The following is a 26782-nucleotide window of genomic DNA, read 5'->3' on the forward strand; positions in this document are numbered from 1 at the left end:
TCCTGAGGCATCCCCGCTATGCACAATGCAAAGACAGCAGCTGATTCACACTACTCGCATCGCTGTTACTACTCTGTAACTACCCTACACCCTCAACAGTCATCTCTCTCCAAAACTGAAGAAACACAACTTGCATCTCACTTGTCCTTCCCAGGGAGACCACTCTGCTGCTTTCTGAACTCTCTCCCAGTGCTATCATACAGTTTTCTTAGGTGCTGGGAAGCAGACCTGCAGGAAGGCACACTGCAGCCTCTCATCATTTGCTGTGCTGCTGCCCATTCCTAAGATAATTTGCTTTTTTAGATCACTGTTTAGCACCAAGTCAACAGTTGAACAGACCTATTACATCCCCAAGATCTTATTCCTCAATAGCAGTGCTCTGCTAAGTGCCCATCGGGAGAGCTAGAGTCAGGCATCCCCCCACCCCTCTCATTGTTCACTTCACATTTACTCAACTTGATTTCCCACCCCTCAGAACCTGAGAGGTGCAGCTCCTTGGCTTTTCATAGACTCGTTGCTTATTACTAGTAATTAGTATTCACAAGCAGGTTTTCATGTGACAAGTTCACTATTTGTGAGGCTTGACACTAGACACCAGCATTTCATTTCAAAGGATAACACACTGCAGGAACAACAAAGAGGAAGACAGCTGGGTCGGGACTCAGTTGTGGGGTTAGGTGCTTAATGAGAAACAGGAAGCTAGGAAGAATTTGGTTCTGGCATGCAAGCTTCCATGTTTGCCTCATTCAGCCTCTGCAGCCCACCTCCCAAATCTGCTGTTCAGAGCTGTGACTCACAGGCTGTTTTTCCCAGCTTCCATGCTCCTGCCTGTATTATTTGTCAGTGCCTGGAGAGCTCGTTGCAGGAGACAGCAGCTTGAATGCGTTTCACAATGGCATTTCTAAGTAAGACTGAGGTTCAGTTATTGGCTATTCAAATGAAATGCTGTAATTCCATCCTTCATCCTCTGTTCCTGAGACAAGGTCACAAACAGTACAGGACTGCCTTTTCCCAACCCAAGTAATGTTTTATTTCTCCTCTGTCACCTGCTGAGGCAGCCACCAAGCGAGCGTGTCCCAGGTCGAGAGCGAGACGATCGCAGCATTGCAACGCCACACTACCAAGAAAACAACTAATTCTCTAGGTGGGTCAGAGCAGCTCACTTCTCCTCCAGCAGCCTTCACACATTCTGGCTCCCAAGCAGCCCCAGTGTAAAGCACCAATGAGCTGCCAGCGGTTTCTGGTACTTCACCTGCTGCAGAATACACACAAGGCACTTACCAACGATACCAAACCATTCCTAATGTCTTATTTTCTGCTTGAAAAGAAAGCCCCTGCTCCTGCCTGGGCAGGCATTGTCCCAGCAAAAGCTGTCAAGTGAATCTCACAAAGGAGGAGAGAAAGCCTCATGAGAAGTGCTAAGATGAACAGTAATATTTCTGCCTTCAGAAAGCCAGAGAGAAACACAACCCATGTAAAAAATACACACTGTGTGCCCAGTTTCAAACTTACTTTTACTTCCTTGTTGAGCACCAGACTTTTCGAGAGCTGTGCTTGTTCCTGGGCATCAGAAGAGATGTCATCTTAGCAGGAGCAGTCCATGTGACACAGAAAGCCTTGCAGCTTAAAAAATAAATAAATAACAAATGGAAGGGGCAAAAAAAAAAAGAATCTCTAAGGAGCCCAAAGAGCTCCTGGCCCCAGACTTACAGTTCCCTCCTGCAGTACTCCTCCAGCAGCTCACCCAGGAGCTTCTCACAGCAGGTATGATGCAATCTGCAGGGAGAGGAGACGGGCTCTCCAGGCTGTGCCCCTGCACCGAAGCTGCAGGCTGCCCTGTGGGCTGGTGCCAAGCCCCCGCAGTACGGCCGAGGGAAGCTGTGCCATGCGCTGCTGCCTGCGCTCAAAAGCGAAAGCACGGCCGCATCCGGAGCCTCATCGCCTCTCTGCCTGCTCCCTGCTGGGGACTAAGGTAAACAGAGCCACAAAGCCAGGAAACGTGCACCTCCACAACTCCTGCAACACGTGCTGGCCCTTCCACGGCACTGCATGGCAGAACTGCCTGCTAGCGTGCTCCTGGGGCAGCACAGGGCAGTTTTTCCTTGCACATAACAGCCAACAGGTGCAATCATCATGCTCCATTACACCTCTCAGTCATCATCACTTGAGCATTTGCTAAAGCTGATCAGCACTACTCTTAGTGTCATAGTAGTATCATAGTATCAGTCAGGGTTGGAAGGGACCACAAGCATCATCCAGTTCCAACCCCCCTGCCATGGGCAGGGACACCCCACACTAGATCAGCCTGGCCAGAGCCTCAGCCAGCCTGGCCTTAAACACCCCCAGGGACGGGGCCTCGACCACCTCCCTGGACAACCCATTCCAGGGCTTCACCACTCTCATGGGGAAGAACTTCCTCCTCACATCTAGCCTGAATCTCCCCACCTCCAGCTTCATTCCATTCCCCCTAGTCCTATCACTACCTGAGATCCTGAGAAGTCCTTCTCCAGCCTTCCTGTAGCCCCCTTCAGATACTGGAAGGCCACAATGAGGTCACCTGGGAGCCTTCTCTTCTGCAGACTGAACAGCCCCAATTCCTTCAGTCTGTCCTCATAGGAGAGGTGCTCCAGCCCTCTGATCATCCTTGTGGCTTCATACTTACTATAAGGAAAAACCTAGGCAGAAGATAAATTCCTTTGTCCTTAGAGAGCTAGAGCTACCAGGACCCAAAATAACTCACCCAGACCAGGAGCTGTCTCCACTAGGCAGTATTGCTGCTCCTCCCTGCCTTTTCTATCATTGATTGGAGAGGGAAAGTTCCCTACACCAACCACTTTACCTGAACATTCCCTTCAGGTACATTCATTGGCTCCTCCAGAAAGCCAAAGCAACTCTGCAGGCCTCTGTGTAGTCTCTGAATGAGGCAGTAGGCAGTGACACTCATTAGGCTGCTCTGGTTTAACACTCTTAGGGGACCAACCGCTGTGCTCAAGGTCCATGCAACAGACAAGAACAGATAGTTAAGCATGAGCTAAATGGGACTGTGGTGGGGAGTAAGCTCTAGCAGTGGCTCTATCATCCAGTGATGCCTCCCCAGCAGAGAAGGGAGATCAGGAAAAGGAGAGAAGACCCACATCTTGAAATGAAAACTGATTTAATGCAAACAGCCAAGCTGGTATCTGTGTCAGTGCAAGAGATACAAATCCATACTCAGCTCAGCAGAAGTGCAGCAGTCAAAATATTCAGGAAGGCAATCCTCAAGTCCAGGAAAGGGAAGAGGAGCAAACTGAGGAGAAACCCCACCAAGAGGCTCCCCTCTCCATAGCAAACTCTCTCTTCATGGTCTGGGCTACACCTGTCAGCCAACCCAAGCCAGCTGTCCTGGCTGACTCAGATCTGATAATGGCATGCAGCCTATGGCTGGCCTTGTCCTGGCATTCTGGCCCAGCAAAACCAGGACAGGGATGAAGGGCAGTGGTTTGAAAGCAGATGTCCATCTGTGATGGTTTATTAGCAATTGAGAACTTATTCCCAAATTTTGAATCCAAGGGTAAACTTCACTGTATTTCCTGAGCAGGTAACAAGCACAACACATCAAATGAGCAAAGACCCAAGCAGGAAGGTCTGGGAACTTGGGACAAATCCAGCTTCATCTCAGCAGGCAGAAGGAGCAGGAAGAATGAAATGCTGGAAAAAACATCTGTAATTACTAGGTCTCTCTCTACTTAACTGGCAGATCAAAAGACCTCTTTCCTGAAAGCCTCATTTATGGGCTCTCAAGGCTTTCCAAGGCTGTCAGTGACAAAAGCACAAGACTGAAATATATGTGATGGAAAAGCATCTTTTTTTTCTACAGAAACTGAGGTTGTCACCACTGTGCTAAGTTTCCAGTTCTCTGGCTGGAGAGCTGAGCAGGGATAAACTTAATGAAGTTCAACAGGGCAAGTGTAATGTCTTGCACCTGGGAAAGAACAACCCCATGGATTAGTACAGGCTGGGGACGGACCTGCTGGAGATCACAGCATCATAGTCTCAGTCAGGGTTGGAAGGGACCACAAGGATCAGCCAGTTCCAACCCCCCTGCCATGGGCAGGGACACCCCACACTAGATCAGCCTGGCCAGAGCCTCAGCCAGCCTGGCCTTAAACACCTCCAGGGACAGGGCCCCGACCACCTCCCTGGACAACCCATTCCAGGGCTTCACCACTCTCATGGGGAAGAACTTCCTCCTCACCTCCAGCCTGAATCTCCCCACCTCCAGCTTCATTCCATTCCCCCTAGTCCTATCACTCCCTGAGATCCTGAGCAGTCCCTCCCCAGCCTTCCTGTAGCCCCCTTCAGATACTGGAAGGCCACAATGAGGTCACCTGGGAGCCTTCTCTTCTCCAGACTGAACAGCCCCAACTCCTTCAGTCTGTCCTCACAGGAGAGGTGCTCCAGCCCTCTGATCATCCTTGTGGCCCTTCTCTGGACACCTTCCAGCACCTCCAGATCCCTCTTGTAATAGGGGCTCCAGAACTGGAGGCAGTACTCCAGGTGGGGTCTCCCCAGAGCTGAGCAGAGGGGGAGAATCACCTCCCTTGCCCTGCTGGCCACACTTCTCCTGATGCAGCCCAGGATCTGGTTGGCTTTCTGGGCTGCAAGTGCACACTGAGAGCTCCTGGTGAGCTTCTCCTCCCCCAGCACCCCCAAGTCTCTCTCCTCAGGACTTCTTTCCAGCCAGTCCCTGCCCAATCAGCAAAGATCAGTGAAGGTGAAAAGGACCTGGGGGTCCTAGCGGATGGAAGGTTGACCATGAGCCAGCCATGTGCTCTTGTGGTCAAGAAGGCCAATGCCATTATGGGGTGCATTAGGAGGGGTGTGGTCAGCAGGTGGAGAGAGGCTCTCCTCCCCCTCTGCTCTGGTGAGGCCACATCTGGAATATTGTGTCCAGTTCTGGGCCTCTCAGTTCAGGAAGGGCCTCAGGGAACTGCTTGAAAGAGTCCAGCACAGAGCCACAAAAATGATGAAGGGAGTGGAACATTTCCTTTGTGAGAAGAGCCTGAGGTTGCTGGGGCTCTTCAGCTTGGAGGAGACTAAGGGGTGACCTCATTCATGTTTATAAATGTGTAAAGGGTGAGTGCCAAGAGGATGGAGCCAGGCTCTTTCAGGTGATGCCTAATGACAGGACAAAGGGCAATGGGGGGAAGGTGAAGCACAGGAAGTTCTGTGGAAACATGAGGAAAATCTTTTTCCCTGTGGGGGTGACAGAGCCCTGGAACAGGCTGCCCAGGGGGGTTGTGGAGGCCCCCTCTCTGGAGATACTCAAAACCTGCCTGGATGCATTCCTGTGTGATCTACTGTAGGTGATGCTGCTCTGGCAGGGGTTGGACTGGATGATCATTCTGGGGCCCTTACAGCCCCTGACATTCTGTGCTTCAGTAGGACAGCACCAGCAAACTCTGTCAGAGGTGCATTTATTCCATGCTTGTGTGCATCCCTTCCTGCCAGAGTCTTTGTGCATTCCCAAAGCACATCCCATGCACACACACCCCCCTGGCCCTCACATAAAAATAGCCACTGAGAAACAATTCAAGGAATCAACAGCACTCCCATCAATAACATGTTCTGGTAGTGCATCTTCCTGCTTCTCCACACAGCCTTGCTTTACTGGAGAGCCACTGGATGCTCTCTCCACAACAGAGCACAGGGAAGCACGTAGGCATCTAAAGAGCAGGGGTCAAGAGGATGGGGCTGGGCTCTTTTCAGTGCTCAGTGATAAAAGGAGGAGCAACAGATGCAAACTTGAACACAGGAGGTTTTGTTTAAACATAAGGACAAACTTCTCCACACTGAGGATGCCAGAGCACTGAAAGAGGCTACAGAGAGAAAATGCACATCCTCCTTCTCTGAAGAATTCCAAAGCTTGCCTGGACACATTCCTATGCAACATGATTTTAGGAGAGCCTGCACAAGCAGGTAGGTTGGACTTGATCTCTGGAGGTGCCTTCCAACCCCTACCATCACAGTGTCACAGTATCACCAAGCTTGGAAGAGACCTCAAAGATCATCCAGTCCAACCTGTCACCACAGACCTCAGGACTAGACCATGGCACCAAGTGCCACATCCAATCCCCTCTTGAACACCTCCAGGGATGGGGACTCCACCACCTCCCTGGGCAGCACATCCCAATGACCAATGATTCTCTCAGTGAAGAACTTTCTCCTCACCTCCAGCCTAAACTTCCCCTGGCACAGCTTGAGACTGTGTCCTCTTGTTCTGGTGCTGGGTGCCTGGGAGAAGAGACCAACCCCTTCCTGGCTACAACCTCCCTTCAGGGAGTTGCAGAGAGCAAGAAGGTCTCCCCTGAGCCTCCTCTTCTCCAGGCTAAACAACCCCAGCTCCCTCAGCCTCTCCTCCCAGGGCTGTGCTCAAGGCCTCTCCCCAGCCTTGTTGCCCTTCTCTGGACACCTTCAAGTGTCTCAGTGTCCTTCTAAACTGAGGCCCAGAACTGGACACAGGACTCAAGGTGTGGCCTAATCAATGCAGAGTCCAGGGGCACAATGTCTTCCCTGCTCCTGCTGGCCACACTGTTCCTGATGCAGGCCAGGATGCCATTGGCCTTCTTAGCCTCCTGGGCACACTGTTGGCTCATGTTTAGGTGGCTGTCAATCAGCACCCCCAGGTCCCTCTTTGTTTGGCAACTCTCCAGCCACTCTGACCCCTATGACATTCTATGACTCTGTGTGATTTCAATATCACTCTGGATTTACTTGGGCCTCTGGCTTCCCAAGTCCTCTGAAGACACATATGGGACTGGCTTTGGCATGCCAGGCTTCCCTCCCCTCTGTCTGTGGAGGAACTGGGCTCTAAGTCTTCAAACATTGTCAGAGAGTGGAATTCAGTTAATTTTTGTGGAAAAGAATTAAACACCTTGACCAGGTCCAGTAGCTGAGCAGCACCAAAGAAGAAGTGGATGATGAAATCACTCATTGGTGTCTGCTCACACAACCCTATCACCTGTACCGAGCTCCAGAAGTCAGAGATTGCTGCTTTGCTCATCATCTACCCAGGACCCTTGCTGAAGAAGAGAGCTGAAGCTCACCTTTCAAGAGCTCTTCCCATGGACCTGCAACAAAAAGAAGAAGAAAAAAGCCAAAGGTAGGAAGCCAAGTGATTGACATTTATTTCTTTCTTTATTGGAATAAATAGCACAACTGCCACAGAGCATGCATAACACTCTTGCTGGGATCTTTAGCAAACAGAGCATTGCATTTCAGTTTGCTTACAGTACACAACTCTTGTCACAAAGGCTATGACAAGTCCAGAATTTTCTCTGTAAGGCTGGTTTGAAGTCGTTAGAAAGCCAGAGTAAAGACTGTTAAAAAGAGTAGAAAAATCCTCTTTAAAAAAGACATTAATACTGAAAGCACTGGGCTGGGAGGAAGAGGGCTCAACAGTCCCAGGAGGTTTAAACTGAGCTCCAAAAATCTGCCACTGTTGGGTTTTCATCTTCAGAAACAGGATGCAGCTGAGGAGTAGCTGTGCTGCTTCTGTGTTAATAAAGCTCACTGCAAGTCAGTATGCTGAGCAGATGCATCTGAAAGGCAAGTGCTGTGCCCTGGAAAAGACAGATGCTCCTTAAGCACTGACAAATGTGGGTGCTGTAATGCTGCAGAGCATTCAGCTTTCCAGATGAGCTCAAGAGCATTCAGATCTATCCCACTGCCTCCCTGGGAACAGATCTAAAACTCCAGCATCACAAAGAGTCCTTGAATAAAAATGTTCACTTTGACTTATCTTTTTGAGAGGAGAAAGTATCACACATGGGCAACAGAGAGGATAGAAGAGCAGGAGTTTAAGGCAGCTTTACCTACATTGCTCTTCCTGGAAACTGGATTGATCAGGATGAAGCTCCAGTTCAGCTAAACCCACCCTACTGTCAATCTGGTTAACAAGAAGAGCAGCACCTACAGGAAGAGAGACCTGGCTGGACAGCAAGGCAGCAAGGAATGCAAAATGTATTTTCCCTCTGCAATGTTTGTCCACAGACTGCTGCCCAAGGGATTTCTGGCACAGTCCTCACTGACCAAGGGAGAGTTTTCCATTCTCCAGACTTTCTCTCTTACCTCCAGGGACTGGGATTCCAGCCTGTGCCCGTCTAACCAGTTCCTGACTGACCTGACTGAAGCTCTATGATTGACAGGTGACAGTGGCTCTAGCAAACACATTTCTCCTAGACAGGAGATGAATCAAAAAGTGGACACCAAAAAGATCAGCTGCTGATCCCATTGCCAGGCATATTCTGTGGGAGCAGTGAATGGCAATAACACTGAGTGGCACAAGATTAACACAAAAGCTGAAGCTCTGGCCATTAGCTTCAGACAGTGCCTGTAATCCCCCCCATCCCCACTCCCCCAGCAGCAGAGACAAACCCTTATTTTTAACAGAAAAGGGTCCCCTTCCAAACACATTTCAGTGCTGGCTTTCCATTGCTGACAATTAAGATGGGAAAATCACCACATACCAGTTGCAACCAAGGAGTATGCAAAAGAAAGTGAAGTGTAGGACTGAAGACTCTCCAGCCATGAGGAAGGTCTCACGTTTGCCCTGCTCAGTGGGTGAGGGGTTAGTGGTATATTTCCTTTATCAAAAGAACATTTGTTGATCATCACAAACAACAGAGCCAACAATATCTTTGGGTAAAAGTGTGAAATGCCTACATCATTTTCAAGTGACCTAGAGCATACACTTGTGTTACTTTCAGAGGGAATGTCAGGCACACAGCTATAGAGAGACCACAGCTGCAGAAAGAATGCATGAGTATAGCATAAGGCACAATGGGAGCATGCAGAGGGAGTTCGTTGTGATTTCTGCCTAAGGAGGTTGGAAGAATGAAGACCTCAGCAGCTTCCAGGATCATTCAACATTCTTGTACTTTGTGAAGAGGTTGTATAGAACCCTGAGAGTAGACTTCAGATCCAAGTTGACAACATCTGTGGGAGGAAAGGAGAAATCCTTAATTTGCTTTTCATTCTCCTTTGTTTGTCTTCAAAGGAGCAAAAGTCCCCACGTGCCTGCACCAGTGAGATCAGCAACAAAAATCTCCAGAGCCCTGATCTCCCCAAGCCAAGCTCCTGAAATGTCCCATGTGATGTACTCCAAGCCACCTTCAAGATAACACAGCCACAGCTAGCTTCAATGGAAAAAAGAGAAAGAAAAGAAGAAGAAAGGTAATTCCCTTCCTCATCTTAAACTGGTTACAGAGAAAGGCTACCTTTGTCTGAGAGCTGGGATAAAGACTTGGGGAAATGCTTCCACTGACTTGACTGGCCAGAGAAGCAGGAAACAGCCACATACATCATGTGAGATGCTGAACCTCACACATTCACAAGTCTGCAATGTTACAGCCTGCAAATAAACAAAGCCTGAAATCTCCTAGCAGAGTCAAAGGTTTCTATGATCTAATAACCCTTCTTACCCTCCTAGGCCAGGGAACAGGTCTGAAATAGTTAACAACAAAACCCCAACTCTTTTCTGCCAGTGCCTCCCAACCTATCACTATACTAAAATGCCAGGAAACACCACAGACATGTCATCCAGGAGCTATGGGGGGGAGCACAGCACAGGGAAGGCTGAAGAAGTAAAATAGCTGAAAATAATGCTGTAAGAAAGGAGGAGGAAGAGGAAGCACAAAGACCATAGTAAATAATATATATGGAATTAGAAGTAAGGAAGGGCAGATAATGAAATCCTTCAAAGAACTAGGGAGACATCAGTTACCAGCTGAAGCACAATGAATGTGAGATCCAAGGTAAACATTTGCTGCCTGTGTTGAAGAATCATTGCTAGGACCTCTCCACCCTTCTTTCCCACCCGGTACTGGATAGGATAGCATCCTAACCCCCACACTTTATCTATTCTTTTCAATAACCTCTCAAGCTTTTCTTTCTATTCCCTTTTCCTGTATAATTTTACATATTTCACTTAGCATTTGGTGTTTTTTCCTCCTGCCCCAAAGAAAGTGTGTCCAGAGAAGGGCAACAAAGCTGGTGAGGAGCTTGAAACACAGCCCTGTGAGGAGAGGCTGAGGGAGCTGGGGTAGCTTAGCCTGGAGAAGAGGAGGCTCAGGGGAGACCTCATTGCTCTCTACAACTACCTGAAGGGAGGTTGTAGACAGGCAGAGGTTGGTCTCTTCTCCCAGGCAACCAGCACCAGAACAAGAGGACACAGTCTCGGGCTGTGCCAGGGGAGGCTCAGGTTGGAGGTCAGGAGGAAGTTTTACACAGAGAGAGTGATTGCCCATTGGAATGGGCTGCCCAGGGAGGTGGTGGAGTCACCATCACTGGAGGTGTTCAGGAGGAGACTTGATGGGGTGCTTGGTGCCATGGGTTAGTTGATTAGGTGGTGTTGGATTGGTTGATGGGTTGGACACGATGATCTTGAAGGTCTCTTCCAACCTGGTTTATTCTCTTCTATTCTATTCTAACTCCCTGAAAAAACAGCTATCTTGCCTGGGTAACTGAAACACAAGCTGCTAATTTTTCCAGGTATCATAGAAAGTTGCTTCCCACCACAGCATTCCCAGTAAGGTAACACCCAGAATCAGCATTAGTTCCTCTTCAGAGACCCAGCTTATCTCCTAAGACCCAGTACATTTTAAACCCCCAGATGCATTTCCAGTGTAAATTCAGCCCTGGGAACCAAGACCTTGCAACAGCCATACGTTTCTAAAGCTGGGAAATCAAGGCAAACACCTGGAGAAGAGAGAACTGCCAGCACATTTGACCCATGATGCTGGTTGGATAAACAATTAAATGCCAAAAACCTGGCCCAGACACTTAGGTTTGTAGTGGCCAGGGATTTGTAGTGTGTCCTTGCCCCATTCCACCCAATTAGTTTTCTTTTCCTCAGGCCTGGAATGCTTCCAGAGATGGAGAGTCCACAACCTCTCTGGGCAGCCTGTTCCAGTGGTTTGCCATCCTCAAAGGCAAGAACTTTTCCCTTATGTTTATGTGGAAGCTCCTGTGTTCCTCTTTGTGTCCTGCCACTGGACAGCACTGGGCTCTATCAACCTGACACTCCCCCTTCAGATACTGCTAAGCATTAATGAGATCCCTCAGCAGTCTCCTCTTCTCCAGGCTGAACAGCCCCAGCTCTCAGCCTTTCCTCATAAGGCAGGTGTTCCATAGGAGTCCCCAACTCCAAAGAAAGCACTGGACCCTGTTCTTCCATGTGGCACTGCACTGCTGTGAAAATTTAGGGTCAGAAGGAGCTCCTGTGGTGACACAGCCTGACCTCATGTGCAACACAGTCCTTAGAGAGCTGTGTCTTGGAAATCCTGCATTAAGCACGAACCAACCAGTGGCTGAATTAAAACATATGGTTAACATTGCATGCTTTGGGTTTGGGTTTTGCCCTTTGTAAATCCTCCTGTAGTGGAAATTCCACATCCATCCCAGAATGACATAATCACAGAAAACATCTGGTTGGAAGAGACCTCCGAGATCATCCAGTCCAACCTTCAGCCCAGCACTTTGGGTCAACACTAAACCATGTCCCTAAGTGCCAAGTCCACATGCTGCTTAAACACTTCCAGGGATGCTGACTCCACCACTGCCCTGGGCAGACCATTCCAATGTCTAAGGACCCTTTCTGTGATAAAGTATCTCCTCACATCTTAAGCCTGAACCTCCCCTGGAGCAGCTTGAAACCATTTCCTCTACTCCTGTCGCTTGCCACCAAGGAGAAAAGGCTGCCTCCTCCTCGCTCCAACCTCCATCCAGGCAGCTGTAGAGAGTGAGGAAGTATCCCCTCAGCCTCCTCTTCTCCAGACTCTCTAACTTCTATTTATAATTACATTTTCAATCAATAATACACTTAAGCATATTCTGCTGCCTACCAAATGCACACACCTTATCCAGAGCAAATAAAAGATCTGCTCCACTGGTGCTAGTGTGAGGATTCCCTCGTGGGAAGGAAATCCACTCTTTTAGATCAGCCAATTAAGCAATGGAAATAAAATAAACCCACAAAAGACAAGGACAAGCTTTCAACTGGAGAAGTCTTCCCCTAGTTTTTTTGAGAGCTTTTGTCTCTCAGAACAGGTTTACACAGCTGTCCCAGTCTGCTACTGCACTCTGCTCAGCTCTTCTGCTCCAAACACTGCCACTCCTGACTGGGCATTTGCATTTCACCAGGTTCCTTGCCCTCCTCTTACATCCACCGACTCAGCTCCAACACTCAGGACACATTCACTTTCCCAAGTCAGTCTTGTTTCACTGAATCCCTCAGAAGGACTTTTCACCCCCAAATTCAAAAGAGCAGCACTGACAGGATACACACATGCATTTAGTATTGGCTTCTGCCCTTTCCCCTCACCATAACTACCTCCACTGCTTTTTACTCTATTTATTATCACCACTTTGTCTCATTTTAAGTCAGACTGAACATTTCTTGGGGGCTCCTTTTCCTTTTTCTTTATTCTGCAGAAGCCTCTAACACATGTAGCTTGGAACATCAGGCATGAAAGTTGCTCATTTAGCAGTCATAAAGTTTGAATTCCTCTTTTTATCCCTAGCAGCGTGTCCATACCTTCAGGGCGAGCTTTGGGCTTCTTCAGTCCCCCATCTTGCATCAGCTCAAAAGCAAAGGAAACATTATGGACCTGAAAGAGGCAAAGTGTTAGACAGGCATTAAAACCCCTCCAGCCAGACTGTATCACTGCTTTATTCTCTCTGCACTTGACACAGAGAATGATCTTTCTATTTGAATCAATATTAAACATGAAGGTGTTTAAGTGTGGGCAGAAGGTACATATCAGGGACTAAGACACTGAGGGTTGTATCTTTGTAGGGCAAATATTCACTTTTTGATACAGAGGAGGTAATTTGAGATTTCCCAGGTTAAAATGTATAAATGTGAGTAGGTACCACAGGAACCAAGAAACTCTGTTAAGCACTGATCTCGGTCTCTGTGGCAGAGGCAGAGAGTTCCCAGGAACAACCACAACAGAGTTGCACTTGTTGAGTTCTTCCTGCCTGTACCCCAGAGCAGAGTTTAACACTACATGGCAAGAGATCACTTGCCATCCAGAGCACAAGGAATGTAACAGAAGTGAGATAACTGAGCAGAGATGAGAAAGTATATATGGGTCTGTAAGAAACAAGATCACTAAATGGAATTGTTTGCCAACAACATTAGTCTTGCATGCATTATCCTCAGCTGCATATCAGACAGCATCTCAACATTATGGGGTGCTTGGTGCCATGGTTTAATTGATTAGGTGGGTTGGATTGGTTGATAGGTTGGATGCAATGATCTTGAAAGTCTCTTCCAACCTGGTCTGGTCTGGTCTGGTCTGGTCTATTCTATTCTATTCTATTCTATTCTATTCTATTCTATTCTATTCTATTCTATTCTATTCCTATTCAGGAGCCAGGCTGCATGACCTTGTCCTACTCCCTTAGTCCCTCAGTGCCCTGGCTGCCTCTACTTGAAAACAGAGATAAAAGTCAAACTAAGTTTCTCTAATGAAGCAAATGCTTCAGACAATGCTTGATGGTGCTAGTTCCCAGACTTCCTCATGCAGCAGATCTGTAAAACAAGCTAAGTACCACTGTACAGAAGAAGCTTCCTGAACAAACCACCAAGGATCACAGAGGAACATAAAGCCAAAAGAAAGAAAATGAACCGAAAGGAAAAATGCAAGAAACTGGGTGTCTTTTAATCCCTCCTTCGAGAAGCAAACCTTATGGTGTACAGAGATCTGCACAGCATCTTTCTCATCCATGCTTACTAAAATTTGAGCAAGGCAATTTGCATTATGAAATCTGTGCATTTTTGTTACTGCAAATGACAGTTCTGGAGACACATAGCAAGGGGAAGAGATTTAATTAAAGCTACTCATCTAGAAAATCAGAATTACACATACAAGGCTCCCCCATTGGGGCTTACTGCACAGGACTCTGTCAATCTCTAGTTACTTGCTCAGCCTCATCCGTTGTGACAAAGCCAATCATTTTAAAGACACAACTAGTTATTCTTAGAATAGAATAGAATAGAATAGAATAAACCAGGTTGGAAGAAACCTTCAAGATCATCATGTCCAACCTATCATCCAACACCACCTAATCAACTAACCCATGGCACCAAGCACCCCATCAAGTCTCCTCCTGAACACCTCCAGTGACGGTGACTCCACCACCTCCCCAGGCAGCCCATTCCAATGGGCAATCACTCTCTCTGTGTAAAACTTCCTCCTAACATCCAGCCTAAACCTCCTGCTGGCCACACTGTTCCTGATGCAGACCAGGATGCCATTGGCCCTCCTGGGCACCTGGGCACACTGCAGGCTCATGTTCAGCCTACCATCAACCAGCACCCCCAGGTCCCTCTCTACCTGGCTGCTCTCAGCCACTCTGACCCCAGCCTGTAGCACTGCCTGGGGTTGCTGTGGCCAATGTGCAGAACCTGGCACTTGGATGTGTTCAATCTCCTGCCCTTGGACTCTGCCCATCTGTCCAGCCTGTCGAGGTCCCTCTGCAGAGCCTCTCTACTCTCCAGCAGATCAACTCCTGCCCCCAGCTTGGTGTCATCAGCACATTTACTGATGGCCCAGCTGACACCAAGTTAGGTGGAGTGTTGACCCGCATGATGGTAGGGAGGCTCTACAGAGGGACTTGGATAGATTGGATCAATGAGCCAATGTTAATGGGATGTGCTTCAACAAGGCCAATTGCCAGGACCTGCATTTGGGTCACAACAACCCCAAGCAGTGCTATAGGCTTGGGGAAGTGTGGCTGGAAAGCTGTCTGGCAGGAAGGGACCTGGCGGTTCTAATCGACAAGCAACTGAATATGAGCCAGCAGTGTGCCCAGGTGGCCAAGAATGCCAGTGGCATCTTAGCTTGGATTAGAAGTGCTGTGTCCAGCAGGAGCAGGGAGGTGATTGTCCCCTTGTCCTCATTGTCCTCACTCAGCTCTGGTGAGGCCACACCTTGAGTATTGTGTCCACTTTGGGGCACCTCAATACAAGAGAGATGTGGAGGTGCTGGAGCCAGTGCAGAGGAGGGCAACAAAGCTGAGGAAGGGCCTGGAGAATAAATCGTATGAAAGTGACTGAAGGAGCTGGGGCTGTTTAGTCTGGAAAAGAGGAGGCTGAGGGGAGACCTCATTGCCCTCTACAACTACCTGAAAGGACATGGTAGAGAAGCTGGTGCTGATCTCTCACAGGTAGTAAGTGATAGAACAAGAGGGAATGGCCTTGAGCTGCACAAGGGTAGGTTTAGACTGGATGTTAGGACAAAAAATTTCACAGGAGGAGTGGTCAGGCATTGGAATGTGCTGCCCTGGGAGGTGTGTGAGTCACCAACCCTGGATGTGTTTAAAGATCATTTGAATGTAGTGCTTGGGGATATGGTTTAGGGGTGAGCTTTGTAGAGTAGGGTTATCAGTTGGACTCAGTGATCCTGAGGGTCTTTTCCAACCTGAGTGTTTCTGTGACTCTGTGAAGCATACAGTACACACCACCTACCACTGGTTTATTAATTCCAGACATTTGTGAACTTTAAGTCTCATATGATGCTGGCAACCAAATATTTTTCTTCCTTAACTGTGGTAAATTTACCCATCCATTTCACAAGTAACTTTAGTCACATTAACTATCAGGTGTCACATCTTTGCTAAAGCTAAAGCTAAAGCTCCTGAAGAGAAGAACATACCAGGTTCCAATTTACTGGGCACAAAGAGAAGGAGCACAATGACTGGGGAACATGTGATAACAAAGCAAAAAGGAATATAGGGTTTCTACCTACCTTTTGATCAAAACTTTCAGGTGTTAAGTAGAAGTTGTGAAGTGGAACAAAATAGTCCTCAAGGAGACCCATGAGCAAAACCAAGTAAACACCATCTGCAAACTAAACAGAAAGGCTGCTGACATGCCTGGGTGAAAGCATCTGCTTTCAAATCAGCATTCATAAACAAGCAGAACAAAGAAGGCTTGGCCCAAATTATGTGCCTTGATTTCTACCAGTGCTTTTTGCTAGTACAGAAGGGTAAGATGGTTCAGGAGGCAGAGACCGCTCTTTTCAGGCATAGGAAGGAACTGACAGCAGTGTCAACAACTATTTAGGGCTTTGCATCATCTGTTCCTTGGATTCACCTATGCCATTGCATCCATCAGTGAATCAGTCTTTTCTTAAGAGCCTGTTGATACAACTGCTTTAATATCAGTTCTCTAAGAAAACCAGAGGATACAAAGCCTTCTCCCTACATCTGGAAGCATTATTTCCCCTGCTCTCACTTCCTGAGCAGAACAAGGAAGCCCATCAGTTACTGCTATGGCATTAACCCATGCAAGATCATAAGCCAATGACTAAATTGCCTACAGAGAGTAAATAGTTCTAAGCAGAAGACATTAAGAGCAATTCACCTGTAAGTTGTTTACAATGTCTGCTCTGTAGCTGTGCAGATTATTTGGTCTGAACAGGTGAGGGCTGAAAACAAAATCTTTATCTCCAGCCAGCTATCTATTCACTAGGATACTGAATACTCTGGGCTGAGGTCAGACTATCTCTCTGTGTTCTTGCCTTTCCTCATGTTCAATTTTGCTAGCTGGAGGAAACATCACCTTTGCCACAGTATTTATCAAAACTTTTTTGATGTGAAAAAACCCCACAACCACCAACATGAACAAACAAGCCAAGAGACCAGAAAACAGAACCCCGCTTCCTGGGGAAAGTGTTTGCACATTGCACACTCCCAGTGTCACTACTACAGTACCTGGTCATGTCAATCAACATTCCTTTTAAGTTGTGAGTGTTGGCCATTCAAATCTCTGCCCTGAATCAGAACTTGAAATTAAGTCACCCCTCTCACAGGTAGGAAGTTTAACTTCACAAAAGAAGGGTTATTTTCAAGTCAAAATAGATTGCTGACCCTTTCACTAAATACTAAATCATATCCTAAATGCTTTCAGCAATACCATCCAGTATTGCTTGCAGACAGGACAACTGCTCCTGGCTAAGGGGGGTACTGTGTGAGCCTCATATGGCCTATGTCATACCCTCTAACCTTTGAGAAAATACATTGCTGGGGACTTCCAAGGCAGTAAGCAGCAATTCCTTACAACACATCAGATTTAGCCACCCATTTACTTCAGCAAATCTATAAAATAGCAGTGAATGACTGGTATTAAACTAACAGCAGCTTGGGCTCAAATCAAGTACTGGCTCTGTCCAGCCTGATCTAGTGTGGGGTATCCTTGCCCATGGCAGGGGGGTTGGAACTAGATGATCCTTGTGGTCCCTTCCAACCCTGAATGATACTATGATACTATGATATTCCTGAGTTAATTCTCTAGATGTTGTGCTTGTTTTATAAGTGGGTGAGTAAGATAACCATCTCTCCCCAGTTCAGCAAACTCTGGCAACACTCTCTGCTTCTGCTTAGCCAAGCCCATCCCTGAAAACGGCTTCATTTTACCTGTAAAGGCAGAACTACCCCGCTGACACTGAAATTCACACTCACTTAAGGTTTCTAAGCATATTCAGTACCCAGCTGTGCTCTAGAAAGAGGGAACTCCACAGGAGACAGTGGTTGTTGACAGTCACCTCCACTAGCTTTAAACAAACTAACCTGGATGCTACTGGCAGTCAAGCCACTACAGCATAGGAGTTCCAAGTCATTAATCCACACTGCTGAAAAGCAAGCACAGTGCATGTGCTCACAAGACAGCAAGGTAAAGAGGAGGATATGAAGGCCTTTGCTGCAGCAGCAAAATTGTTTCCAGTCCCACTCTGATGTGATCAAAGCTCACACTGATATCTCTACAGTGAACTGCATGCTGCAGTCTGCACTCCTCCCAAGAATTGCAGACAGCTCACACCAGTTCACCATGAATCACCACAGCTAGAAAAAACACAACCCATCATCCACCCATAACTGCACCAGCTGCTTTGCAGCACTCCTTTCATCCAAGAGACAGGCTGCCCTGAAATCCACCCATGTTCTACAGCCTTTAATAGGACCCAAGAACCTCACATTATAATACAAATCAACAGCAACACAGAGTAAGGAAGGAACAAAGAAAGGAAGCATCAGTGAATGTCATTGTTACTTCAAAGACAGAGGCCTTAAGCCATCAATTAATGTGCCCAAACAGAAACAATTCCATCACAAGGTCTATGAAGTGAGGGCCTAGATTTGGAATTCACAGTCAAATATTACATACAAACCCCCCAAAGTCTCCTACCTGGGTTTCTAACTCTGTTACTTCCAAATTCAGTTTGTTCAAGTGCTTGTTCACGAAGGTGATCAGAGACTAGAAAACAGGAGAATCAGCCATGTTAGACACGCCAGTCAGTGTGGGTGTGAAAGGGTTAACATCCAATGTTAAGATGCTCTACTGAACCTGCAGGTGTGCTGTTTGTTCCTGTGCAAACAGGCACCTAAACCCGAGAACAAGGTAGCTGCAGTCATTTCCTTGCACCACGTGCCAGCAGCCAGCAGAGGGTGCTGTAACACGCAGCTCACTCGCACATAAAGCCTCCAGCGCCACGGCTAAAAGCTGCGATGACATTGGGTCTCCTGTAGGTTCTTGATGAAGACGAAGCAAGCAGTAGGTGCACTGATTGTCCACGCTACTCTCTTCAGGCTGCTAGAGAAGATGCACTGCCTGGCAGCAAGGCATCTACAGCACTGTGCTGAGCCTCCCAAGAGAAGATGCCAACACCGCCCTGCACGCACCTGGGTTCCTGGGTGATGTGCGCATAGCAATAGCAAATTACAGGCAGGATACAAACCAAGTCTGGCATTTCTGTCTCCCCACAAAGCAGGCACATAAGATCCTGTTGCTATGAGCCAGATACATGCTCATACATCAAAGCACAGAGACCTGCCAACCTGCCTACAACATCTTCAAAAGGGCCAGTGTTAACCCTTCGATTGCATGGACAGAGTTATCTTCATTCTTTATCAGCTTTCAAAACACTCTTCCAGAAGATGCTTCAGCCTGGCGAGAAAAAGCCTTCCAGAAACTTCAAAGCATTATTTTAAATGCATACATCCTCTGTTTCACACAAAGAGAAAGGGCAAATCACAGCACTGATCTTCACATACCACTGCTCTACTAAAGAGCTTAACAGCCCTGGTGGAACTAGCTGATGGAACAGTTGGAGTCTCTTCTTTATGTGCTCTCTAAAACTAAAAAGCTGTCAGAAATCAACAGCTACTTTACCCCTCCACTATGGCTAGCACAAAGAGCAGTGTCAAGAATATGTTTGCAGATGTGCTTTGCAACGATGCACAGCCTTGGAGGAGAGACCAGAGGCCATATGAATTAGTGTTAACTAGAAGAGCTCTCTGACCAAAGCAACTCTTCCGTAAGAGCTTTACATAAACATGAGCCAGCAGTGTACTCAGGTGGCCAAGAAGGACAACGGCATCCTGGCTGGGGTAACAAATCACATGAACAGCAGGATTAGGAACGCCCACACCTTGAGTACTGTGTTCAGTTTGGGGTCCCTCAGTACAAGAAAGACACTGAGGTCCTGGAGCAAGTGCAGAGAAGGGCAGCAAAACTGGTAAAGTGTCTGGAGCAAAAGTCTTGTGAGGAGCAGCTGAGGGAACTGGGGTTGTTCTGATAGATAGATAGATAGATAGATAGATAGATAGATAGATAGATAGATAGATAGATAGATAGACAGAGTGAAAAGAGAAGAGAAGAGAAGAGAAGAGAAGAGAAGAGAAGAGAAGAGAAGAGAAGAGAAGAGAAGAGAAGAGAAGAGAAGAGAAGAGAAGAGAAGAGAAGAGAAGAGAAGAGAAGAGAAGAGAAGAGAAGAGAAGAGAAGAGAAGAGAAGAGAAGAGAAGAGAAGAGAAGAGAAGAGAAGAGAAGAGAAGAGAAGAGAAGAGAAGAGAAGAGAAGAGAAGGCAAGGCTGAGGGGAGACCTCCTTGCTCTCTACAACTTCCTCAAAGGAAGTTGTAGCCAGGTGGGGGTTGGTCTTTTCTCCCTAATATCAAGTGATAGAATGAGAGAAAATGGCCTCAAGTTGCACCAAGGGAGGTTTAGGTTGGATTACTAGGAAAAAAGTCTTCCCTGCAAGAGTGGTCAGGCATTGGAACAGGCTGCCCAGGGAGGCTGTGGAGTCACCATCGCTGGAGGGGCTCAGAAAGTGTGTAGACATGGCACACTGCGACATGGCTTAGCAGGCATGGTGGTGTTGGGTGGACGGTTGGATGTGATGATCTTAAAGGTCTTTTCCAAGTGAAACAATTCTATGATATTTAGCAAACCTGTTTACAGGTGAATCACATTTCAGGGCACTGTGGAAAACATCTTCCAGTTGGGGACAATCATCTTTAGTACAGGAATGAACTGAAAACCAAACAGCAAGTGTCTCTTAGGGAGAATGGGGCTGATGACACACACAACCCTGGCAGCCAGAGCCTAGCAAAGGGGTCACTACCACCAGGTGCTCAAATACTGCCAGAGCAGTTTTTTATAGCCTGCATCATTTTTATTGCCTCTAGCAGCACTACCTAGAAAAGCCTTGGCCAGTAAACCTGAGCAATGAGAGCAGCCTGACCGAAGATAATGAGTCCAGGTATCATCCAGCTTTGAAACAAGCAATCTTTGGGGGATAAACACCACTGTCACTGTTTCAGAATCCTCTTTTGGATCTTTTTGGATCTCTCTCCAAAGCATAAGGGGGAGGAAAAAGAAAAAAAGGTAACATAGAAACTCAAACCTGAATTACAATGTTTTACCTTCTTGACGATGCTGAGTTTGTCTGGAGCGTGGTCAAAAAGAGTGTCAAAGGCATCGCGCTCTGGATTGGGGGCGGACAAAAGCAAAACAAAATCAATATGCCTCCAACAGCTAAGTATGGGAAGCAGCTTATGCTTCCAAAGCTTAAAGGTTGCTCTCAGAAAGCTGCACAACAAGCTAGAAGTTATCATCTTAATTTGGTGTCTGTCTAAATGCCAGAGTGAGCTGCCCTGGGAAACCTAGAGGCAACTGGAAATGAATACAACATTCATTGATTTCCTTCTCATGCCCCGCATGACAGGTACACAGGTGTCCAGAGAAGGGCCACAAGGATGAGCAGAGGGCTGGAGCACCTCTCCTATGAGGACAGACTGAAGGAGTTGAGGCTGTTCAGTCTGGAGAAGAGAAGGCTCTGAGGTGACCTAATTGTGGCCTTCCAGGATCTGAAGGGGGCTACAGGAAGGCTGGGGAGGGACTGCTCAGGATCTCAGGCAGTGATAGGACTAGGGGGAATGGAATGAAGCTGGAGGTGGGGAGATTGAGGCTGGAGGTGAGGAGGAAGTTCTTCCCCATGAGAGTGGTGAAGCCCTGGAATGGGTTGTCCAGGGAGGTGGTTGAGGCCCCGTCCCTGGGGGTGTTTAAGCCCAGGCTGGCTGAGGCTGTGGCCAGGCTGATCTAGTGTGGGGTGTCCCTGCCCATGGCAGGGGGGTTGGAACTGGATGATCCTTGTGGTCCCTTCCAAGCCTGACTGAAACTATGAAACTATGAAACACAGGCAGGTGGAGGAAAAATGGAAATGAAACATAAATCCTAACTTAAATAATGAGCTGGTTTAAAAACAAAGGCCATAGAAAGTGCTGGAATCTGGCAGGTTTTCCAGGTTTGAATTCTTTTCACTCACAGAACATATTTTTATAGTTCAATAGGCAAAGCACATTTACTGTCCAAATGTCTTTGGTATCTGATGTTACTCAGCACCTTCTTCTCCAAGTATCATTAATCACTAATATAGATGCTCTGCAAAAGGAGAGATGTTAGGGTGCACACATTTTAACTGGGGATCCCAGAAGCCAAATGGCTTGTTCTTCATCACAGACAGTCCCTTACAGGACCCCACACCTCTTTGGTGAGAAGCGACTTCGTGTCACTAACAAAACTGAACGCAAAGAGAGAAGTCTCTCAGCTGCAACAAATCTTTCTTTAGAAGACCTGTGATTGACAAGATCCAAAATCTAGTCAGCACAGAAGAGACAAGATACTTCATGCTGAAGAATTAGAGAGGGTTGACTGGTGCTGGAAAGTGGGCAGATAGGCAGAGCTTTCTCAGGTCTCGTACCATAGACATTAACTCCAGGAATTGCCATGGATGCGCTTCCACAGAAGCTAAACGGTCACGGTACAAAGCAGGTGTTATTCTTGTGGCTGGGGCTTACAGAGGTTTTTACTTAAAAGCCACTAACAACAGCACTAGGAAATACTGCCCTGTGTTGGGTTTTTTGCTATTCTTTACATGGTAATTAAAACAAATCAATGGCAAGCAGTCCACAGAGCAGAAGGAGGAGCTGGTTCCACTCATTATGCTCCACAGCTCTGTGGAGTAGCAAAATCTGCCCCTGCAATGCATCCCACCCTCACAGAAGTGCTCAATCCATTGTCTTCATCAGCTGATGGAAACCAGACCAGATGCCTTTGCCTGGCACAACAAGAAGTTTCACAGACAGCTGCTTTACTTACCAAATCTTCCCATCATCATCCTGCAAGGGAGAAGATGCAAAAACATTGCATTAGTTCATGAGCAATGGCAAGACCCTGAGCTCCCCAGGCCTTGTCCTACAAGACGCTGAGGGCTAACCACTCCCACCAGGTCAGGGGCCTGAGCTGATAGATCAGACCCAGCATGCTGCAGAGTGTCCCCAGCAGACCACCAGTGATGTCAGGGAGATACATTAGAAATGAATGGGTTTGTACTTACATTGTACACATAAGTATGATGTCTTACCCATAACTATTTTAATGATGAAGGGTGAATGAACAAATGCACTTCTATGTACAGTTTACACACATAGTCAGAGAGTGGTCTGGGTTGGAAGGGACCTCCAAAGGTCATCCAGTCCAACCCCCTCTGCAGTAAGCAGGAGCATCCTCAACTAGATCAGGTTGCCCAGAGCCCTGTTGAGCCTCACCTTGAATATCTTCAGGGATGGAGCCTCAACCACCTCCCTGGGCAACCTGTTCCAGTGTTCCACTACCCTCATTGTAAAGAACTTGTTCCTAACATCCAATCTAAACCTACTCTTCTCTAGTTTGTAAGCCACTGCCCCTCATCCTGTCACTGCAAGCCTTTGTAAGCAGACTCTCTCCACCCTTCTTGTAAGCCCCTTCAGGTACTGGAAGGCTGCTATTAGGTCTCCCTGGAGACTCCTCTTCTCCAGGCTGAACAATCCCAGTTCCCTCGGCCTGTCTTTGTAGCAGAGGTGCTCCAATCCCCTGATCATTTTTGTGGCCTTCCTCTGGACCCTCTCTATGTCCATGTCCTTCCTATACTGAGGGCTCCAGAGCTGGACACAATACTCCAAGTGAGGTCTCACCAGAGCAGAGTGCAGAATCACCTCTCCAGATCTGCTGGGCAGCACATCTTTTCATGCAGCCTAGGATGTGATTTGCCTTCTGGGCTGCAAGCTCACACTGTCTGCTCATGTCCAGCTTCTCATCCATCAGCACCCCCAAGTCCCTTTCCACAGGGCTGTGTTCTATCACCTCATCCCTCAGTCTGTATTGATAGTGAGCATTGTTCTGCCCCAGTTGCAGAACCTTGCTCTTGCTTTTCTTGAACCTCATGAGGTACACCTGGCTCCACTTCTCCACCTTGTCCAGGTTCCTCTGGATGATATCCTGTCCCTCTGGTGTATCCACAGCACCACTCAGCTTGGTGTCATCTGCTAACTGAATGATGGTGCCCTTGATCCCACTGTCTATAGCATTGGTAAAACTATTAGACAGTACAGGTCCCATCAGATACTACACAGCTCAGCAAGGACATCTATCTATCTATCCATCCATCCATCTACCTATCTGTCTATCTGTCTGCCTCAATGTAATCTGTTTTCTCTCAAGAAAGAAAACACACATCATATCTGGATATTATGTACATAAAACTGCCACAAATGAATTAGACACACAGCTAGTGGCATCACCAGACATACACAGATGCTGATCAGCTGAGAGTCAGGCTCTGCTTTGCACAGAGGCATCTGACAATATTCAATGAATGTTGAACTCTGCTGAGCATTTTCTGTAGCTACACAAACATTAAACAGTGAATTTCTTAATACTGTGTAGTATTAAATGATTTAATGAAGTATGTGTCTGAACACACATGCAGATCTGGAAATATGGCTCTTGCTAACAAATCTCTAAACCCCACTCCACAGATCACATCTCACAAACCACATGTGAAGGAGAGGACAGGCATAGTGCAAGAGCAGAGGAGTGAGGGGAGGAATTTTGGCCCACAAACCTCAGGCAGAGCTCTCATCCTACCAAACCCACTAGGAGATCTTTAATGTCTGTGCAGAGATGTTGTGATCTCATTTGTGAGCGTTTCCATCTGAAAGATCTCCCCCACTGAGCTAGCCACATGGTGCTTCATTTATCTTCAGAGGCACGAAAAGCTGGGCCAACGTTACAGGGAGCCAATACACTGATGAACTGGAGGAGGGCTCGTGTAAGCCCCTTGTAGATGAGTTGCAAAGGAAAATCTCAGCTTTTATTTGCAGCCAAAGTGCATGTCTAGCCTTCTCATTAGAAAAAGGCTTGCAAACACATACAGCAGAGTGATCTGTTACAAAACCCAGAGAGGGAAGAGGTTCATTCATTTGTTTGTGCTGAGCTCTAGTCCTGAGGTACTACAAAAGACAAGTGATAATCTCTCCTGGCAATTTTAACAAGGAAAAGTATTTCAAAGCTCCATGTTTCATGGAATAGAATAGAATAGAATAGACCAGACCAGACCAGACCAGACCAGGTTGGAAGAGACCTTCAAGATCATCGTGTCCAACCTATCATCCAACACCACCTAATCAACTAACCCATGGCACCAAGCACCCCATCAAGTCTCCTCCTGAACACCTCCAGGGATGGTGACTCCACCACCTCCCCAGGCAGCCCATTCCAATGGGCAATCACTCTCTCTGTACAGAACTTCCTCCTAACCTCCAGCCTAAACCTCCCCTGGCGCAGCCTGAGGCTGTGTCCTCTTGTTCAGGTGCTGGTTGCCTGGGAGAAGAGACCAACCTCTGCCTGTCTACAACCTCCCTTCAGGGAGTTGTAGAGAGCAATGAGGTCTCCCCTGAGTCTCCTCCTCTCCAGGCTAAGCAACCCCAGCTCCCTCAGTCTCTCCTCACAGGGCTGTGTTCCAAGCCCCTCACCAATTTTGTTGCCCTTCTCTGGACTCGTTCCAGCAAGTCAACCTCCTTCCTAAACTGAGGGGCCCAGAACTGGACACAGGACTCGAGGTGTGGCCTAACCAGTGCAGTGTACAGGGGCAGAATGACCTCCCTGCTCCTGCTGGCCACACTGTTCCTGATGCAGGCCAGGATGCCATTGGCCCTCTTGACTGCCTGGGCACACTGCAGGCTCATGTTCATCTGTCCAGCCTGTTGAGGTCCCTCTGCAGAGCCTCTCTACCCTCCAGCAGATCAACTCCTGCCCCCAGCTTGGTGTCATCAGCAAATTCACTGATGATGGACTCAATGCCCTCATCCAGATCATCAGTGAAGATGTTAAAGAGCACAGGGCCCAGCACTGATCCCTGGGGCACACCACTGGTGCCTGGCTGCCAGCTGGCTGTGGCACCATTCACCACCACTCTCTGGGCTCAGCCTCCAGCCAGTTCCTAACCCATCGCAGTGTGCTTCTGTCCAAGCCGTGGGCTGACAGCTTGGCTGACAGCTTCTTCCCCCCAAATACCTACATTGTGCCTTCACTTGACAGGCAACAGCACTAGGCAGAAATTAGTTTCCCCTCCAGAATGAAAGGGACCAAAAAAAGAACCACAAAGGCCCACAAAGATCACTTCCAATGAAGAGCTGAAAGCTTCTGTAACTCCAGACCCTCAAGACCACGATTTTCTCTCTCACAACACATTTGCAGAGATCAAGGTATTTCTATGTGTGTCTATTAACTGCCACATTCAGGGTTTCTGTTAAATTTAGCAGGGGCTGGGGGAAGATTACAGTCTCTCCCCTTTGTAAGTTGTCTCACATCATGCACACAGACATATTCCCAAGCTGAATTGTTCTGTGCTTACTCTGTTGTAGTCGTCAGCTCCTCCGTAATGTGAGTGGTCTGAAGGAGGCCTTCGCGTTTCTGCAAAGGAAGGTGGAGTTAGAAACTGAGAAGGCAGTGGTAAAGGAGAAGCTCATTAGGGGCTCTCTAGCATTCAGCATCTCTCAGAATCCCAGAGGAGAAAACTGGATAAAGCTTGCTCACAGAGTTTTGTAGAGCTAGAGGTGAAGCAGCCGACACAGGAGGGCTCCCTCCCATCACAGTGGCATTTATCAGGCTGACAGCCAAGTGGATGTTTGTAATATGGAGATGTGTGTGTGTGTGTGTAGATATATATATATATATATAGAGAGAGAGAGAGAGAGAGAGGGAGATTTGTAGCCAACAAACCCACTAACAATTCTGCTCCTCAGACCAGAGCCAACATCACACTGGAAGCCAAATCAGAGAGAGTTTGTCATCCCCAGCTTAAATTCCCCAAGGGCACCCATTCATCTCCTGGTGTCAACCAACAGTTTTACACAATTGGCAGCTGGTCTCTCTGGAGAGATCTGGAGCTGAACTAACACGAATGGCTGCCCCAGACCAGGGCTCTGGTGTGCCAGCAAAGCTTTGTTGGCATGAGGGCAGCTCTCCTGGAGCTCTCCTAGCACCTACGGAGGCCACCAGTCCGAGGAAGACATCCACCAAGGAAATGCAGGGAGCATAAAACACCCAACTGCTGAGTTCACAAAAACTAGTGCTTTCC

The 26782-nt window shown here is 47.6% G+C and overlaps 2 protein-coding genes across 5 annotated transcripts in view; both read right to left on the reverse strand.

Annotated features, from left to right (window-relative positions):
- The window catches only part of PARVG (parvin gamma), a 31147-nt gene extending 29275 nt beyond the window's left edge, over positions 1-1872 (reverse strand). Inside the window, exons 1-2 of one of the 2 annotated variants that reach the window (XM_068170704.1) lie at positions 1711-1872; positions 1513-1623 (exon numbers count right to left, since the gene is read on the reverse strand). The gene's annotated coding sequence lies outside the window, so the exon portion shown is untranslated. Of the gene's footprint in view, positions 1-1512 lie in introns of both variants that reach the window. The other variant, XM_068170705.1, reaches the window with a different exon arrangement.
- Positions 1873-7163: 5291 nt separating this feature from the next.
- PARVB (parvin beta) overlaps positions 7164-26782 on the reverse strand; it is a 59933-nt gene continuing 40314 nt past the window's right edge. For all 3 annotated transcript variants that reach the window (XM_068170737.1, XM_068170744.1, XM_068170743.1), the window contains exons 7-13: positions 26057-26115; positions 22483-22502; positions 20748-20809; positions 18233-18301; positions 15795-15896; positions 12575-12647; positions 7164-8976 (exon numbers count right to left, since the gene is read on the reverse strand). In XM_068170737.1, coding sequence (XP_068026838.1) covers positions 8900-8976; positions 12575-12647; positions 15795-15896; positions 18233-18301; positions 20748-20809; positions 22483-22502; positions 26057-26115 — 462 coding nt within the window. In that variant the 3' untranslated portion in view covers positions 7164-8899. The remainder of the gene's footprint in view (positions 8977-12574; positions 12648-15794; positions 15897-18232; positions 18302-20747; positions 20810-22482; positions 22503-26056; positions 26116-26782) is intronic.

The sequence above is a fragment of the Melanerpes formicivorus genome, unplaced genomic scaffold (genome assembly GCF_026170545.1).
Source record: "Melanerpes formicivorus ecotype bairdi unplaced genomic scaffold, bMelFor1.0.p_v2 SCAF_3, whole genome shotgun sequence".
Taxonomy (NCBI): Eukaryota; Metazoa; Chordata; class Aves; order Piciformes; family Picidae; genus Melanerpes; species Melanerpes formicivorus.